This window comes from Lepidochelys olivacea (assembly GCF_965140295.1).
Source record: "Lepidochelys olivacea isolate rLepOli2 genome assembly, chromosome: 1".
In the NCBI taxonomy this organism is placed as follows: domain Eukaryota; kingdom Metazoa; phylum Chordata; order Testudines; family Cheloniidae; genus Lepidochelys; species Lepidochelys olivacea.
The window spans coordinates 316,155,311-316,171,026 of record NC_140411.1 but is presented as its reverse complement, the minus strand read 5'-3'; the positions used below and the strand labels follow the sequence as shown (position 1 = coordinate 316,171,026).

The window sequence follows — 15,716 nt, the reverse complement described above, 5'->3', positions numbered from 1 at the left end:
GAGTATGAATTAAGCTCTAGATGATTAAGGGGACTGAGAGGATTTTTTATTGTTTCTAGCCATGCCTATCTTAAGTGGGTGTATGTCTCCTACACAGCTCAAAGGGTGAGTACTTTGGCCTATGCTGAAAGGTCAGAATATAGTCAGCCAGATACTCAGCCTTCTTATGTCTGCCTTGAAATGCTCCAGCAGCATGAAGCAGACTTAAATATGGCTTGAATGACCGTCTCATCATTCTACTCTAAGTATATGCCCAGATGATCCGTGAAGATGACTCCAATCCCTTTTAAATCCCTCTTCAGAGATGACTAGAGAATTTGGTCCAATGGATTCACGCTGGTGTAAATCCAAGGTCAGAACCATAATCTCATAATCTAAGTGGAGTGGTTAAATGGAATGTTCCAACACACATTATTGTATCAGTTCAGGGATCGGCTTTAGCCACAAAGTTCCAGTCCAGTTTGGATCTTCCTCAGCATTTCAGGGGATATGTTTTAGCCATAACTTTATGTAAGTGCAGTGTACTCGATTATGGAGAGACTACAGGGTTTTTTCGTATTTAAAGCCTTGATTCTGCAATTAGATACACACAAGCAGACAGCTGAGTCCACCCAGAGCATCACTGAAGTTTCCATCACCGAAGAGGACAAAAACATACAAATTTTCGAACAAAACTATTTTCCAACAGAAAATGAAACACACACACACACAAATCATATTCATAAAAAAATTGGGGTTTCGTCAAGAATCAAAACTCTAAAACATTTTCAATTTTTTGACAAAAGCTGGGTAAAAAAATGGAAAAAAAATGTTTCATGAGAAAAACAATAATTTTCCATCCAGTTCTAATACTAAAAGATATTATCTTTCTCAAAGCTGATGTATAAAATTGTGTGCAAGCTCTTTGGACATGAACAGCTCTATGTGTGATTGAGTACCTTAAAGACAGGTACCTGGTCCTGCACTGCCTGGACCCTAGTAGCATGGCATCCTGGGACTTGTAGTTCCCAGAGATCAAGTGACTTTCAAGGAAGAGACATACCCCCTTTGACTTCCCTATTGATATCAGGGATTCAGTTTTGTCTTAATCCACTGAGGACTGCCAGCCTCAAAATTTAAAATTCATGAGTCAGACTTCACAAAATCTTGAGATTGGTCCCAAAACCAAGAGAGGTTTTTTTTTAAAAAAAGATTAAATTGTGGTTTTTTGGCCTGTCTTCTGATTTTTGAAACCCACTTCCCACCTCCAATGTACATATATGAAAGCATTACAGTTACTAATGCTTACAAATGTATAGAATCAAGCTATTCTGACCCCCGTTGCAGCAACTCCAGCTAGACGACACAACTGAGATCAGATTACACCAATGTGTGTAATGCTCAGCATTGTAAACCTCACGAGATCAAAAACCATGAGTCAGAACCCTGAAAATTATGAGATTGGCCCAAAAAACCATGAACTTTTTTTTAAAAAAAAGCTCTATTGTGAGGGTTTTTTGGTCTGTCTTTAGATTTTTGAACTACCCCGCCCGTCTCCAGTGTGTGTGCAACAGTTAGTGTCACCCACTATCCCAAAAGCATTAGGTAAGGCGATTTTTGCCCCTTCTGCAGGAGCTCTCACCCCCACATCTGCCCATTCCCTACCCAGCAATTAATCCTGTTCCTAAGTCCCCCTCAATTCTGTCCACACCCAGCCTCCTCATCAGTTCAGCCTCTCCTTCCCCCATCATCCCCACCCCCTTCAGTCCAGCCCCCACCAGCAGCGCTACTCACAAGCCCCCATCCCCATCAGCTCAGCCCCCACCAGGCCCCACCATCAGTTTAGCCCCCCCCCCCCCCCGCACTTCCTCAATTCAGTCCCCACTTCAGTTCACCTACGCACTATGGTCGGCAACATTGTATTTCAAAAATACTGGACAAGCCTCAGATGTCCCCAGTCTTGACTTGAGCCTTTGGGGACAAGTGCCTTCTTCTCCCCACTTCTCCTAGGGGTTCTTTCTCCCCAGGTCCGGGTGCTGTGCCTGGCAGCCACTGCAGCTCCTCTTTATGTTCTGTGCAGATGCCGGGAGCTGAGTCAGAACCTCTGGCATGACGGAGGGGAACCTGAGTCAAATTTGAATGGCATCGCAACCCTGTGCACCGGTCACAACGCCACTCACATTTAGTCTGGCTACCCCTCCACCAGCAACGCCACTCACATTTTGTCCAGATGCCTCTCCACCTGGCATGGAGGGGTGCCCAGGCCAAATTTCAGTGGTGGTGCGACCCTGTGCACCAGGTTGAAATACAGGAGAAAAGGCACCCCATACTGATTTAGCAAGGGACAGGCACTTTTTTATTTAAATAAGGGACATCCCTTATATCAAGGGACTGTTGGCAAACTTCCCTCCCACCTCCATCAACTTCCAGCACACTCACCACTGCTCCTGATGGAGTTCCCCATCCTCCTCTCCCAGGCCTGGGGGTGCTGTAGCACGGTCACCTTTTCCCCTTTCCCAAGCTGGGAAAAGAAGCTCCCAGGAGCTCTTCACCACGCTCTGGCCAGGGCAGGATTTAGGGGCAGGTGACCCAGGTGACCACCTGGGGTGCTGGGCTTGGGGGGCACCGGGCTCAGGGTGCTGTTTTTGTTGATAGCAACACTTTTCCTAAAGTGCGGGTAGCTTTGAGGATCCCACTCGTGGTGCTGGTCACAATCGCGAGTGGCGAGTGCAGCTTTTCAAAGCTCAGGCTCATTAAAACGTATCTTCAGTCAATGATGGCCGACGACAGACTGACATCGCTTGCTATTTTATCGCTTGAAAATGCCATTGGCCAGTCTTTGGATCTCTCTGACGCTGGGCTTCAGCTCACGAGGGCAAAGGCGAGAAAAGCGACCTTTTGAACTACAGGACTACGGTTAACATTCTAAGGCTGTCACCTACAGTCACACTATTTAATACTGGTCCGCCCGATGGTCGTGCACAGTTCAATTTCTTGATGTTAGTACATTTCAGTTATTCTTAAAATTAAAAAGTTTCTGTAAGCTTAGAGGAAACATTTATTTTATTTGCTTATATATAGCATACATACAGATTTACAGATCCTCGTGTGCAAATTTATCATCTTATATGACAGGGATGAATCATGCATGCAAATCGTGCATAAAAGTCATGAAATGGGCTATAAATGCAATAAAAAATAAGGTATTCAAAAGTTTAACAAATGGAGGGGGAGTGCCAAAGATGATCCTCACCTGGGGCACCATTTGGCCTGGGGCTGGCCCTGACTCCGTCTGTTCCCAAGCTGGATGCTGCAGGGGAGTGGGCACTGTCTAATCCAGGTTTCTCACAGGAGGGGAGGAGGGAGGAGAGAGCAGAGCTGTCGTGAGCGGCTGGGTTCTTTGCTCACCCTCCTCCTTCTCCTTCCATGAGAACAGCAAGCAGAAGAGAGAGATTTTGTTGACTTCCAGCAGGGCTGAACTTCACTAGGAGGCTGAAGCTTCTTGTGTCATCACGAGATGGGCTGCAGAACCCTCTGAAATCCCACCACTCCCGAAAACACCATGAGAGTTGGCAATGCTGCATGCCACCTGATGGGAGACAACTTCCAGCTTCGCCCAAAACCGACAAACAATTAATTTTACCCCAACTCCGAGATGCCCAGCCCCACATCAGTTAATTTGTATTCCCAGCCCCCAGTCCCACATGAACTCTGCACACCCACCCCCAGACATACATCAATTCTGTGTCCAGCCCCACATTTCCCCTTTTCCCCCAGTGCACTGCTGCACCTCCTGCAGCTGTTGAGATGCGTTACCTCCAAGGTCTTCCCAGCTTCCAGGAACAGCTTGGGGGACCGCTCTTCTCCTCCTCCTCCAGTCGGAGAGGTTGCAAGATAAAGGGCGGGCAGGGGGAGAAGCAGGGAGCAGCTGACTCATATTTCACAAGAGAGGCAAGAGCAACTGAGCAGCCCTCAGCTTCTGGGCTCTTTCTGCTCCTTCCTCTACTCTACTGCAAAAATGGTATCAGCTGCTCCGTGTCCCTCTCCCTGCCCAAACACCTCTCTCAATTCCTGGGGAGGAGGGGAGAGCTCTGCCTGCCTTCTGCAGCAGCTGTGATTGACTGTTTTTCCCCAGGCAGCAGGGAAATGGGGAAGACAAAAAAGCAGCGCTGCTGAGAAAGGCTGGAAATGTTGTGAAGATTAGAGCTTCTCGTGCTGTCATCCCCAGACTGGCTGCAGCAGAGCCCAAACTCCTGCTACTCGTGATGAAATTATGAGAGGTTAACAACAGCGCCTGTGCGAGAAGCAGGGATGTGGCTAGCCAAGCATGTGGCCAGAACTCAGAATTGGGCCTTCTGTCTGCTCCCTGGGTTTTCTTGCACTCTGGTGGCTGGACCAGCCAGTTCATTAAATTGGGGCCCCACTACCTGGACGGAGCAAAGGCCCAGGTCAGTGTACAATGAGGCTGGATTGATAATATTGATCTATGTGACTCAGTGAGGACAAAGATTGTTTCACTGGACTGTCTTGGACCCTGGAAGGGGTGGATTTTATGAATTGGCCGGAGAACCAAGTCACCTAAACCCACTAAACTTCAAAACACTGAGCTGCCAGACAGAAATGGTGTCACCACAAGAAAGGAAACCGAGGAAACTAACACAAACCACTGAGATAAGGTTTCACCAGAGAAAGTATTTTAAGTGAAATGACTCCTCCAAATATCAGACTTTACACACAAAAAAGCATGCACTGAATAGTCCCCATGTTCCTTTCATTCCATGCTGCCGTAAGTCTCCCCACATAAGTCTCTGATCCCTGGCCTACATTTTTAATGTCTAAGATTGATTTTCAGAAGTGTAGATTTTTGTTAGAGAACAGCTGAACTGTTAGGGAATGTAATTCGTTATGTATGTTACCCTCGCTTCTCATTTCCATTCCTTTTAATGGTTAGGGGTTTAAAGGCTTTTTTTTAAAAATGTTGATTACTTACTATAGCAAACAATGGAGTTATGCCCACTTATACCATCTGAAGATCTGGCTCGAGGGCTGTATTATGGTATTTGTACAACATTGATTTGATTAGAGGGGCTGACCTTGTTCCAAGAAGGCGCACAGTGTCACTAAAGTAAACTTTGCATGAGGTTAACAGGCTGTAGCAGTATCAGATAAGTAAAGAACTCACTCCTGATTCACTGGCTATCACTTAACCTTTATCATTGCAGGGAAATCCCAAAGTGGAATTTAAAGCTTCCTCCTTTCTTCCTTCTCCCTGTGAACTTTTGGACACATCACTGCAACTCACTTGCGACAACACAAACATGATTTCAAATTTTTCAGTTTTTAGTATCTTTTTAATGTAACGCTCCTGATTCTTACCAACTGTGGAGCAGAAGAATTTGGCAAAAGTCTAATTCTCTGTGTGCAGTTTTCAGACACTGTCCATTGCAAGATTACTGAGGCGTGGACACAATTACAATCACAGTCTGGGATTCCCCTATGACTTTCACAGTTGAAGCATATTAGATAACAATAGGAGTTATTATCATACACATGCAGGGCAGGGCCATTGTGTTTATCCTTCAAGTGCCAGAAAGTCATGTGAACTGAGAAGCCAAACTATTTTACACAAGGGAGGAAAGAGCATTCATAATATACCACAAAAACCTACTTGTTCCTTTATCTAGCAGGAAGCCCACAGCTGAGCATTTTCATTATGTTTTTTAAGAGTTCATGTAACTATAATTACTCTGCACCCCAAACCTAGGATGCCAGGAGTGTGCCAGGTTTACTGTGTCTCGGAGGCAACCACTGTAGGTGCTACAGCGGCTAGGCCTTGTAGGCGCTAGCCCTGGTGGGTCCCAATAACCACTCAGACACATGGCTAAGGGAAAGGGCTGGCTGGAAAGGGGAAAGGCATAGGTGTTGGAACTACGAGTGTGGGGAGTGCTGGAACACCCCCTGGCTTGAAGTGGTTTCCATTATATGCAATGTTTACAGTTTGGTTCAATGGCTCTCAGCACCCCCACTATACAAATTGTTCCAGCCCCCCTGGGGAAAGGTTGCAAATACTCCAAGAACATGAGCTTTGACAGTCACAATTCAAAGTGAGCAATGACCGTTCCTGTTTGGGTTCCTAGGGCAGTCCAATGGAGGGCCAGGGCTCTTCTGGCCTACCACCTTTGGCACTCTCTCCCGTCCACTCTCTATTCAAGCAAATCGTATTTGTGGCAAGTCAGGCTTAGTTAGTGTTTCCCTTTGGGGCCTCTTTGCACTGGGTCCCTGCCCAGCCACTGCTGTTCCCCCATAAATCCCACACAGACCTGCACCCAGCTGTGATGTCCGGCACTCACAGCCTGCTCCACATGCAGCTTTGTCCACAGTTCCTGGGACTTCTCTGCAGCTCCCTGCTGCCGTATGGCTCCCACTCCCAAACACAACGTAGCCACTTCCTGAAGAGGGACCTTTCCCCTTACCACCAGGGGAAAGGGATGTGCTGTGATAAAGGGGCTGATGAGAAACGTGGTCCCTGCTTAGCCCAGAGTAAGGGGCTGTGCCAAGGGAAGGAGGGTACTGGGAGTTATAATCCCCTGCTATGCACATCTATCACCTCACATTTGAAAAATATGCAGTGTCCTTTTACATTTATATTTCTGGGATCCAGGTGGCATACAGCATTTTTAATATGACACAGTAATTATGAAACATGGAATATCTCCAACAATGGGTGGTGCCTTATATCTATTGTAAAAGGATAGTGATTAAATAAATGGTAATAAAATCAAAATCCAAAACTGCCATTACAGTGTGTTTTCAGCATCACTTACCTCAAAACAGATAATTGTCATATCCCTCTTAATAAGTAAAAACAATACTTTGCTCTTTTGCCATATCTCCCAAAGGATCTCAGAACAGCTTAGAAATATTTCAGAGACATAGTCACGCTGAAATCTAGTCAACTACCAAAACTACTGAAAAGTAGTTTCAGGTTCCTGAATCCCCCTGCCAATTTTTGTGGTTTTGCAATTGCATTTTTGTATTTTTTTAAATACCCTTCCCTGTTGCTTGTGAAAGATCCACACAAACATCAGGGGAAGAAACTATCCATACCGAGGAAACAGTGAAACTAATCATAATAAATGGTGTCAAATGCACATAGAGAAAAAACAATATTTTTCCATAATCTTAGTTCTCGTCATCTTGGCAAATTGGTAGGTATTCAGCAGGATGAACTTCAGTAAAGACAAGTGCGAAGTACTTCACTTAGGAAGGAAAAATCAAATGCCCATCTACAAAATGGGGAATAGCTGGTTAGGTAATTGGACTGCTGAAAAAGATCTGGGTGTTATAGTGGATCACAAATTGAATATGATGCAGCTGCGAAAAAAGCTAATATCATTTTGAGGTGTATTAATAGGAGTTTGGTATGTGACACACCAGAAGAAATTGTTCTGCTCTCTGTGGCACTGGTGAGGTCTCAGCTGGCGTACTGCTTCCAGTTATGGGCACTTCACTTTAGGAAATGTGGACAAATAGGAGAAAGTCCAGAGAGCAGAAAAAATGACAAAAGGTTTAGAAAGCTTGACTTATGAGGAAAGATTAAACAAACTGGGCAGGTTTAGTCTTGAGAAAAAAAAACTGAAGGGAGATCTGATAACAATCTTCAGATATGTTAAGGGCTCTTATGAAGAAGGATGGTGATCAATTGTTCTCCATGTCCACTGAAGGTAGGACAAGAAGTAATGGGCTTAATCTGCAGCAAGGGAGAATTAGGTTAGATATGAGAAAAAGCTTTCTGACTATAAGGGTAGATAAGCTCTGGAATAGGCTTCCAAGGGATGTTATGGAATCCCCATCTTTGAAGGTTTTTAAGGACAGGTTGGACAAACCCCTATCAGGGATATTCTAGGTTTACTTGATCCAGCCTCAGCCCCCGGGGCTGGACTTAATGACTTCTCAAAGTCCCTTCCAGTCTGCATTTCCATGATTCTATGGATGCTACTTCTAACAATAGCAGGTTAAAAAAATGTACAGATGTGGATTTTTAATCAATGGTGTCTGATTAAGGGCCTGATCCTGCAAATTGCTAGCCTCAAAGGCCAAGTCCCACATGGCCTTTTTTAAATTCACTAGTTTGTGGCATAATTAACAGCATGGGTGGTGGGTATAATAAACCAGGGACGGCCTTGCCTTCCCTGGAGCTGCCGCCGACCTGCTGCTGGACACCTGGGCTGCAGTGGCCCCGGCCCTTCTCTGAGACCCCCACCGCCTTCTCCACTCCACACGTCCACCCCGTCCCTGCTGATCACCACGTCCCTCCTCCTTGGGACAGGGGAGTAAGGAGGGACGTGGAGAGCCAGCGGCTGGTGGACTGAGCAGGCTTGGCCAGGTGCTGGGGCCGGTGGCTTGGCAAGGGGGCAGGGCCTTCAGGGGCAAGAGGAGCTGGCGCTAGGGGGATGGCGGTTCAACTTGGCCCGACTCTGGCGGGAGGGCCAGCGGCTCGGCCCTGCCCGGCATTAGGGGAGGCAGACGGCTCAGCCTTGCCTGGCACTGGGCGGAGGGAGGCTGTCAGAGGAGGGGAGGTCGGTGGCTCAGCCTAGCACTCCGGGGGGAGGCGGTGGGTTGGGGAGCAGCAGCAGCAACTTGGCCTGATATGGCTGGGGCGGGCGGGGCAGGGAGGCCAGGGCTTCTTCGGTCGTGGGGGGGCCCCTCAGAGTCAGGGTTTCTCCTTTTATATGGTGGGAAGGGGGTTCTGTCCTGTGGGCGGGGGGGCAGGGCCTTGGGTGGAAGGGGCAGGGCTCGTGAGCTTGCCTCCCCAAAGTGGGGATTCACCTTCTACCCATGATTAGCAGCCATGGAGGGAGGTGCTGAGCTGAACCTTGGACCTGCTCGTAGATTCAAGGGTGTATGTTATCCCCCCGTAAGTGTCCCATGTAAAGCCAGTTTACTCAGGTTTCCACAGGAGGGAACTTGCTCCCATTTAAGGCAATGCCAGTGGAAGTGTGTTTGAGGCAGAAAAAATATTCAAATGAAAAGAGCAAGAGGATTTGGTCTAACAAGATGCTCAGGAAACTTTCCAACATCAGTGTGCATCCTGCAGCAAAAACTCCTTGCAGCAGGTTGAAAATGCTATATATAAGCTTTACACTATAGGAGAAAGTCTGGGCCAATTGGTCCTACTGGGATAATTATCTTTCACAGAAAGAAAACATCTTTCTGTTGAAATTAATTGATGAATTCAGGATTCTACTAAATACAGCAGAAAAATTACATGCAGAACATGTACACAGTCATATTTTTAAGCATTTCAGGTTACTTTACAGTTGGTTCTGTTGTATCAGAGTAAACTATTTTAGTATGCATAATTAACAAAAGTATACTCTATATTTTAAAAATTATCCTAGCCTTCAGAACTAGAAAACGTTTGGATAATATTTTGAAGACGAAGTGCTATTATTATTATACATACCATGGATCTGATTCTCATTTATACTCGGGCAGGGTAAAAGTCTTAAAGTGAGTGCAAAATATCAGTGTAATTTACACCCACTTTAAGGTATCTTTACTCCGCCAGAGATATGTAAACGAGCCTTAGTGTAAAGGAAAATCAGGCCTCCCATGTGATTTTTAAAATATTTTGATAGGCTTTAAATATATAAAACTTCATGAACGCATGGACAAAATATAGCAAGGGTTCTTCTATTTCCAGAACAATAAAACACAGTGGTAAAATAATATTTAAGCACATCGGAATCACATATGATCTGAATTCATGAACACAAAACACATGAAAATGTAAATATACCTTTTTATTATTTTACTCGTAACAACATATTTAATCTTCCAGGCATTTCTATGTTGCTCATCTCTTTAGTATTGATATAGTCTACTGTATAGTCAGCCTATCAAAATTTAAAACAAACTACTGTGGCATACATTTAATATATATAAGCAGTGATGAGCTAGACCCGGTTCGCACCGGTTCACTGGAACCGGTTGTTAAATTTAGAAGCCCTTTTAGAACCTATTGTTCCACGAGGAACAACCAGTTCTAAAAGGGCTTCTAAATTTAACAACCGGCCAAAAGTGGCGCCTTAGGCGCCGACTCAATGGGTGCTCCAGGGCTGGAGCACCCAAGGTGAAAATTTGGTGGGTGCAGAGCACCCACCAGCAGCTCCCTGGCCCACCCCAAACAGCTGATTCGCGGGAAGCGGCGGGGGCACGGCGAAGCAGAGCGGGCCAGTGCATTCGGGGTGGAGGCAGAGCGGAGGTGAGGTGAGCCGGGGCCGGGCGCGGGGGGGGGGGGGAAGCTGCCGGTGCGTGCTCTGCACCCACCAAATTTTCCCCCTGGGTGCTCCAGCCCCGGAGCATCCACAGAGTCGGCGCCTAAGGCACCACTTTTGATGTGATCAGTGGGGGGAGCGGCCGCTCTGCCTGCTGCCCCCCAGCTACGCTTCCCCGCCCCTAGGAGCCAGAGGGACCTGCCAGATGCTTCCTGGGAGCTGCCCCAGGTAAGCACCGCCGGGACTCCCCACCTCGCCCCCCGGCAGGTCCCTCTGGCTCTTAGGGGCAGGGTGGGCACCCACTACAGTGACCCACGAGACCCTCCTGCCCAGTTCTGGGGGCAGTCAGGGGACAGGGGAGGGGGTCCTGGGGAAGGGGAACGTCAAGAAACGTGGGGGGTTGGATGGGGCAGGAGTCCCGGGGGGTGGGTCATGAGGATGAGGAGGTGAGGAGGGAACCGGTTGTTAAGATTTTGGCAGCTCATCATGGTACGCAAGCCCATGCTTTTGTAATATCTGTACAGTCCAGCCACATTGAAGCAGCTTTTTAGGATATGTCTCAATCCAGCCCCTAAGGGCTTCACAATCCCATGACATTCTCAAGCAGAACTCTGTACATGTAGCCAAACTGTTGTTTCATACCATCACTTCCACTTCTTAATAGCAGCTAAATATTTCATGTCAAGACGGACTTCTATTAAGATAGCAAAATCACAGCATCCTTATTTTTGAATTTTTTTTAGTTTAAACTTTAGATAAGTTATTCAGTGATTTGTTTTATTATTTCTGTTATTAGTTGTCAGGAATTATTATAAACCAGAACATCTCTATACTGCCCCCATGTGGGAATATATGAAAAAATACAAAATTCAATTCCCTTTAAGAAATGACGTGGTTCATTCTCTCTTCTGTGCACACATGTAACTCATGAAAATTAGGAGTCACATTTGCACCTCCTAGCAAACAGGTTTTACTCTTCATCTTCAAACTTTCCAATTCATCACAAGTCAATGGAATTTGTGCTCCGAAGATATTTAGACACTTGAATATCGCACCACCCTCAGTTCTTGTAAAACTTGCAGTTATAGTAAGAATTTAATCCCCAAAATAATGGCCACAAATAAAATACTTTTTATTTCTGACCTCCAAGTACATAAGATAAAGTTTCTTTCTGATGTATTCCTATATACTGTCATCTTTGTCATATCGTATTGTTTTACTCAGTCCAAAATTACAGCAATATAAAAATGATGTCTAAGGAAGGCTTGAACATTTTAATTCCTGTTTTGATACTATGAATACTCAAAGACAAACCACGCAAATAAATACAAATGTCATTTATAAATATCGTAGTGGCATATAACTATTACATTCATAGATAACAGCTACAAACAAATTGTAGTTTACCTGAGAACATGAGAGTCGACATTCTTCAATCCTGGGGATTATCTGGCAATCAGAAGTCCCCAAAATTATTACAAGAAGAATCTGAATATCAACTGCTAGCATCTTAAATTGAAAAAAAAACCACCCTCACTCTTCAATTTATCCTTTAGAAATAGACCTTCTACTCTGACAACTCTCTCTCATGCCAAAACTTAAATACTGTGATATGAATTAGTCCCACCCACAGTACCTCTGAGCTAAGATCCTCCTCCTCCTGCAAATCAACATTTCAAAGTGTTTCTAATGTAGCGAAATGTGCTGGTTGTCTATGAAGTAAGCTTTACTCACAATTAGAAACTTATGTTCTTTAGTGAAAGCTAGTGAAATACACTTTCAGATCTGGATAATCACAGCAAACACCTTCCTTCTGGATTTCAGTATCTTACATTTAATGAGTATTGGAAAATTTGTTCCTTGTAGAATGTGTGTGTAAGTAAATATGATACTCATGAAAATTAAGGACTAACATCAGCTACTGACAGACAGAATGTGGGATGTCACTGTGCAAGGTCACTGTTAATACAATGCCATCCTGACCTGCAACACTCTTTCCTATTCTATTCTTGAGTTTTCCATGAGCAGAGACTTCCAATGTGTAGAAATCAGAGAAACAGGGTAGTTAGACAATCCCTCCGATAGTCTGATTCCTCAAGTGACATAGCACAATGGAACAATAGCATCACAAGACTGATTCTTGCTTCCCTTCATTGGGAAAGACAGACCTTTTTTCACCAAAGAAATGTGAGCTTTGAATTTAGTGTAAGTACTATTTGCCCTTAGTAGAAACGTTTTATTCTACCTTCTGTGTTCAACATTTCAGGTTTTACACAAAATTAGGAGGTGCACCCACTTCCCCAACTCTGAAAGCAGATCTTAGGTGAGTCATGATGCCTAAATAGTGCTTCAGTTTAACAAAGGGCGCAGGAACGCCTTTCTTGGCACTGCTGTGCAGTGAGGGCAAGCTGAATGGAAGCAGGGTCATCAGGATGACAGTGGCACTGTTTGGAAAACTTTTCTGATGCTAAGTGTACCTTCACTGCAGGGGAGCAGCAGGACAGCAACACCACATGCAAAAGATCAAGTTTCCCTACAAAGCTGGCCAAAGTGGCAGATTTAAAGTTAATACCTGCCCATGTATCTACAAGGACAACAGCAGAGATGCCCCTGGATAAGGAAGCCTGTTCAATAGGGTTGCCAAGTCCTTGCATTCTGTTTTGGGCCACTGGTTAAGGTGCATAACACCTCAGTGGCCCTTTTAAAATGTAATTGAGAGCAATATAGCCTCCCTTAATTTCCTACCATGTGCCCCAATAGGAGAGCTTAGTGGGTGAGGTCGCTGACATCCACCAACACTCAGACTAAGCTTTAGAGCTGGGATTAATTTTGTCAGAAGGTTTACTAGAGCTCAGCTACAGCCATTTATGCTGTACACACTACCCGGCCTTCATACCCAAAGGGGAGGTTTAGTTTTGAGAGAAAAAGCCTCTGTTCTAGTAAGATACCTATCCCAGTTCAAAAATATAGGGCTTGACCAGCACTGGATGTGGGATGGCCTTTGGTGCAAGTAATAAATAGTGAGGGCTGCTTCCTCAGAGGAAGGATAGTCCAGTGGCACTAGCCTGGGAATTGGGAGACCTGGATTAAATTCCCTACTCTGCCACAGACTTCCTGTGTGACCTTGGGCAAATTAATTAGTCTCTCTGTGCCTCAGTTCCCTATTCGTTTAAAACAAAAAATTGGATTAATAGCACTACCCTACCTGACAGGGCTGTTGTGAGGATATGGACATTAAAGATTGAGAATGCTCAGATACTATGGTGATGAGTGCCATATAAGTACTTAAGACAGACAGATGTTGTCACCTGCAGGTCTGGTAGGCTGCAGGACTCTAGGTTTGACCAAGAAAAGCTCAAGGACATTCCCTACACTGGGAAACCTCTTTAGAGAGGCCTCTATTGCTCAAAGAAGGCAATGGAGACAGAGGTCACTTTGTGTTCTCGCAGCTTTAGTGTAGACCAGCCCTGAAAGTCAACCTAAGTTACGCTACTTCAGTTACATAGGTTATAACTGTTATGTAACTGAAGTTGACGTAACTTGGGCCGACTTACAGCAGAGTCTACACCGTGCTATGTCGATGGGCGACGCTCTCTTACCTACTTACCTTATGTTTCCGGGGAGGTGGAGTACAGAAGTCAACAGGAGAGTGCTCTGCCATGAACTTAGCTTGTCTTCACCAGACCCACTAAAATCGACACAGCTGCAGCAGTACCAATTTAGCTATAAGTATAGACAAGCCCTCAGTTCCCTTCCATAAGCGAAGAAAGGCGAAACTTCTGCTTCAACAGCCAGGTTTCTCAATGATGGCTGGCTTCAAGAGAGCTCAGTACCTCCCCTGCATAGGGCACTTGCCTTCCACATCAACAGAAGCTGAGGAGTTCTATGGCCCCATTCAACAAGCACGAGAAACTGAGTCATTCCAATGCATATAGTCAGCTAACCACTTTCTGTAGCTTGCCCAAGGCAAGATTTAATTTTCCCCTCTGTACATAGGAGCAGTCATGTATTGGTGCCAGTGCGGACTCGTGGCTCTTCCAGGAATGGGGTGCATGTCACAGATCTGATCAGGCACCCCCTGCTGGCCACCCATCAGACTACTGCTGTGAGGTGAATACAAGCCTCGGTATCCCTAGATCCCCCCAAGGTGTTTTCGCCTTTGGAGCCTGAACGAAGTCCAGCTACTGCCCTATTGTTGGGGTCTTGAGGTGCAGACCTGCCATCTAACACTGCTTTCTGAGAGCTAGAGTCCATAGTGCTGCTGCCAAGCCCCTGGGTGCAATGGTTTCCTGCAGATTTGCTCACATTCAAACACACCTCTCCCAGAGCTCCACCCTAAGGTGTAAGCTTTGTGGTTTACTGTTTAGCTCTCTTGGAGGGCTGTGATAATTCTGAAGCATATAAAACACTCACACACACTTCACACAGATTCTAAGAACCTAATTTTCCTTTACTTAATCAAATGAAGCATGAGAGAGTACAGATAATTTAGAAAACAAACATTTTTGATGTAGTGCCCCTCACTACCTTACTCTTCCCTTGGAAGACCATGTGGATTGAGGAAAGCAGGTAAGGTCCCCTGCCTCATGAAGCTGCTACATGCTGGATTGCTGCTTCATCATGGAGACTTCTTACTCATCCTCTGTGACCATCCTCTCAGCTGCCCAATATGGCTCTCCTTATTTATACACCCTCACTTCCAACACCTGGACCTTTGGTTCTGTCTTTTGGTAACTTCCCACCACTCTCCTCTCCTCCCACCTCACCCCCCCTTCAGACAGATCAGTGTCTTCAGATTTTCTCTTCAGATCAGTGGTTCTTACTCATAACCATTGTGGTCAAAGCAAAATCATTAAATATTAAGTCCCTTCTCATTGTCCTCAGTCTGGAGTGTACCTGCTGCACATCCTCTCAGCAATGGTGGATCTACACATATACAGGCTTTTCATAACACAGTAATTTTATGTTGGCAATTAATTGATCTTCGACTATTAGCGATAGATATGCCCAATGGCCTGTGATGGGATGTTAGATGGGGAGGGATCTGAGTTACTACAGAGAATTCTTTCCTGGGTGTCTGGCTGGTGAGTCTTGCCCACATGCTCAGGGTTTAGCTGATCACCATATTTGGGGTCGGGAAGGAATTTTCCTCCAGGGCAGATTGGCAGAGGACATGGGGGTTTTTCGCCTTCCTCTGCAGCGTGGGACATGGGTCACTTGCTGGAGGATTCTCTGCACCCTGAAGTCTTTAAACCATGATTTGAGGACTTCAATAGCTCAGACATAAGTTAGGGGTTTGTTACAGGAGTTGGTGGGTGAGATTCTGTGGCCTGCGTTGTGCAGGAGGTCAGACTAGATGATCTTAATGGTTCCTTCTGACCTTAAAATCTATGATTCTAGAATATCATTCAGAATTCATAAGTTGTATAGAGCCCCCAACTTGTCACAGGCCACAAT

The 15,716-nt window shown here is 45.5% G+C and overlaps 1 protein-coding gene across 4 annotated transcripts in view; it reads right to left on the bottom strand.

Moving 5' to 3' along the window:
* IL17REL (interleukin 17 receptor E like) overlaps positions 1 to 11,799 on the bottom strand; it is a 77,410-nt gene extending 65,611 nt beyond the window's left edge. For 3 of the 4 annotated variants that reach the window (XM_084613577.1, XM_084613578.1, XM_084613580.1), the window contains exon 1: positions 11,667 to 11,799. In XM_084613577.1, coding sequence (XP_084469703.1) covers positions 11,667 to 11,768 — 102 coding nt within the window. In that variant the 5' untranslated portion in view covers positions 11,769 to 11,799. Of the gene's footprint in view, positions 1 to 6,299; positions 6,360 to 11,666 lie in introns of those variants that run through there. The other variant, XM_084613579.1, reaches the window with a different exon arrangement.
* Between the last annotated feature and the right edge of the window lie 3,917 nt (positions 11,800 to 15,716).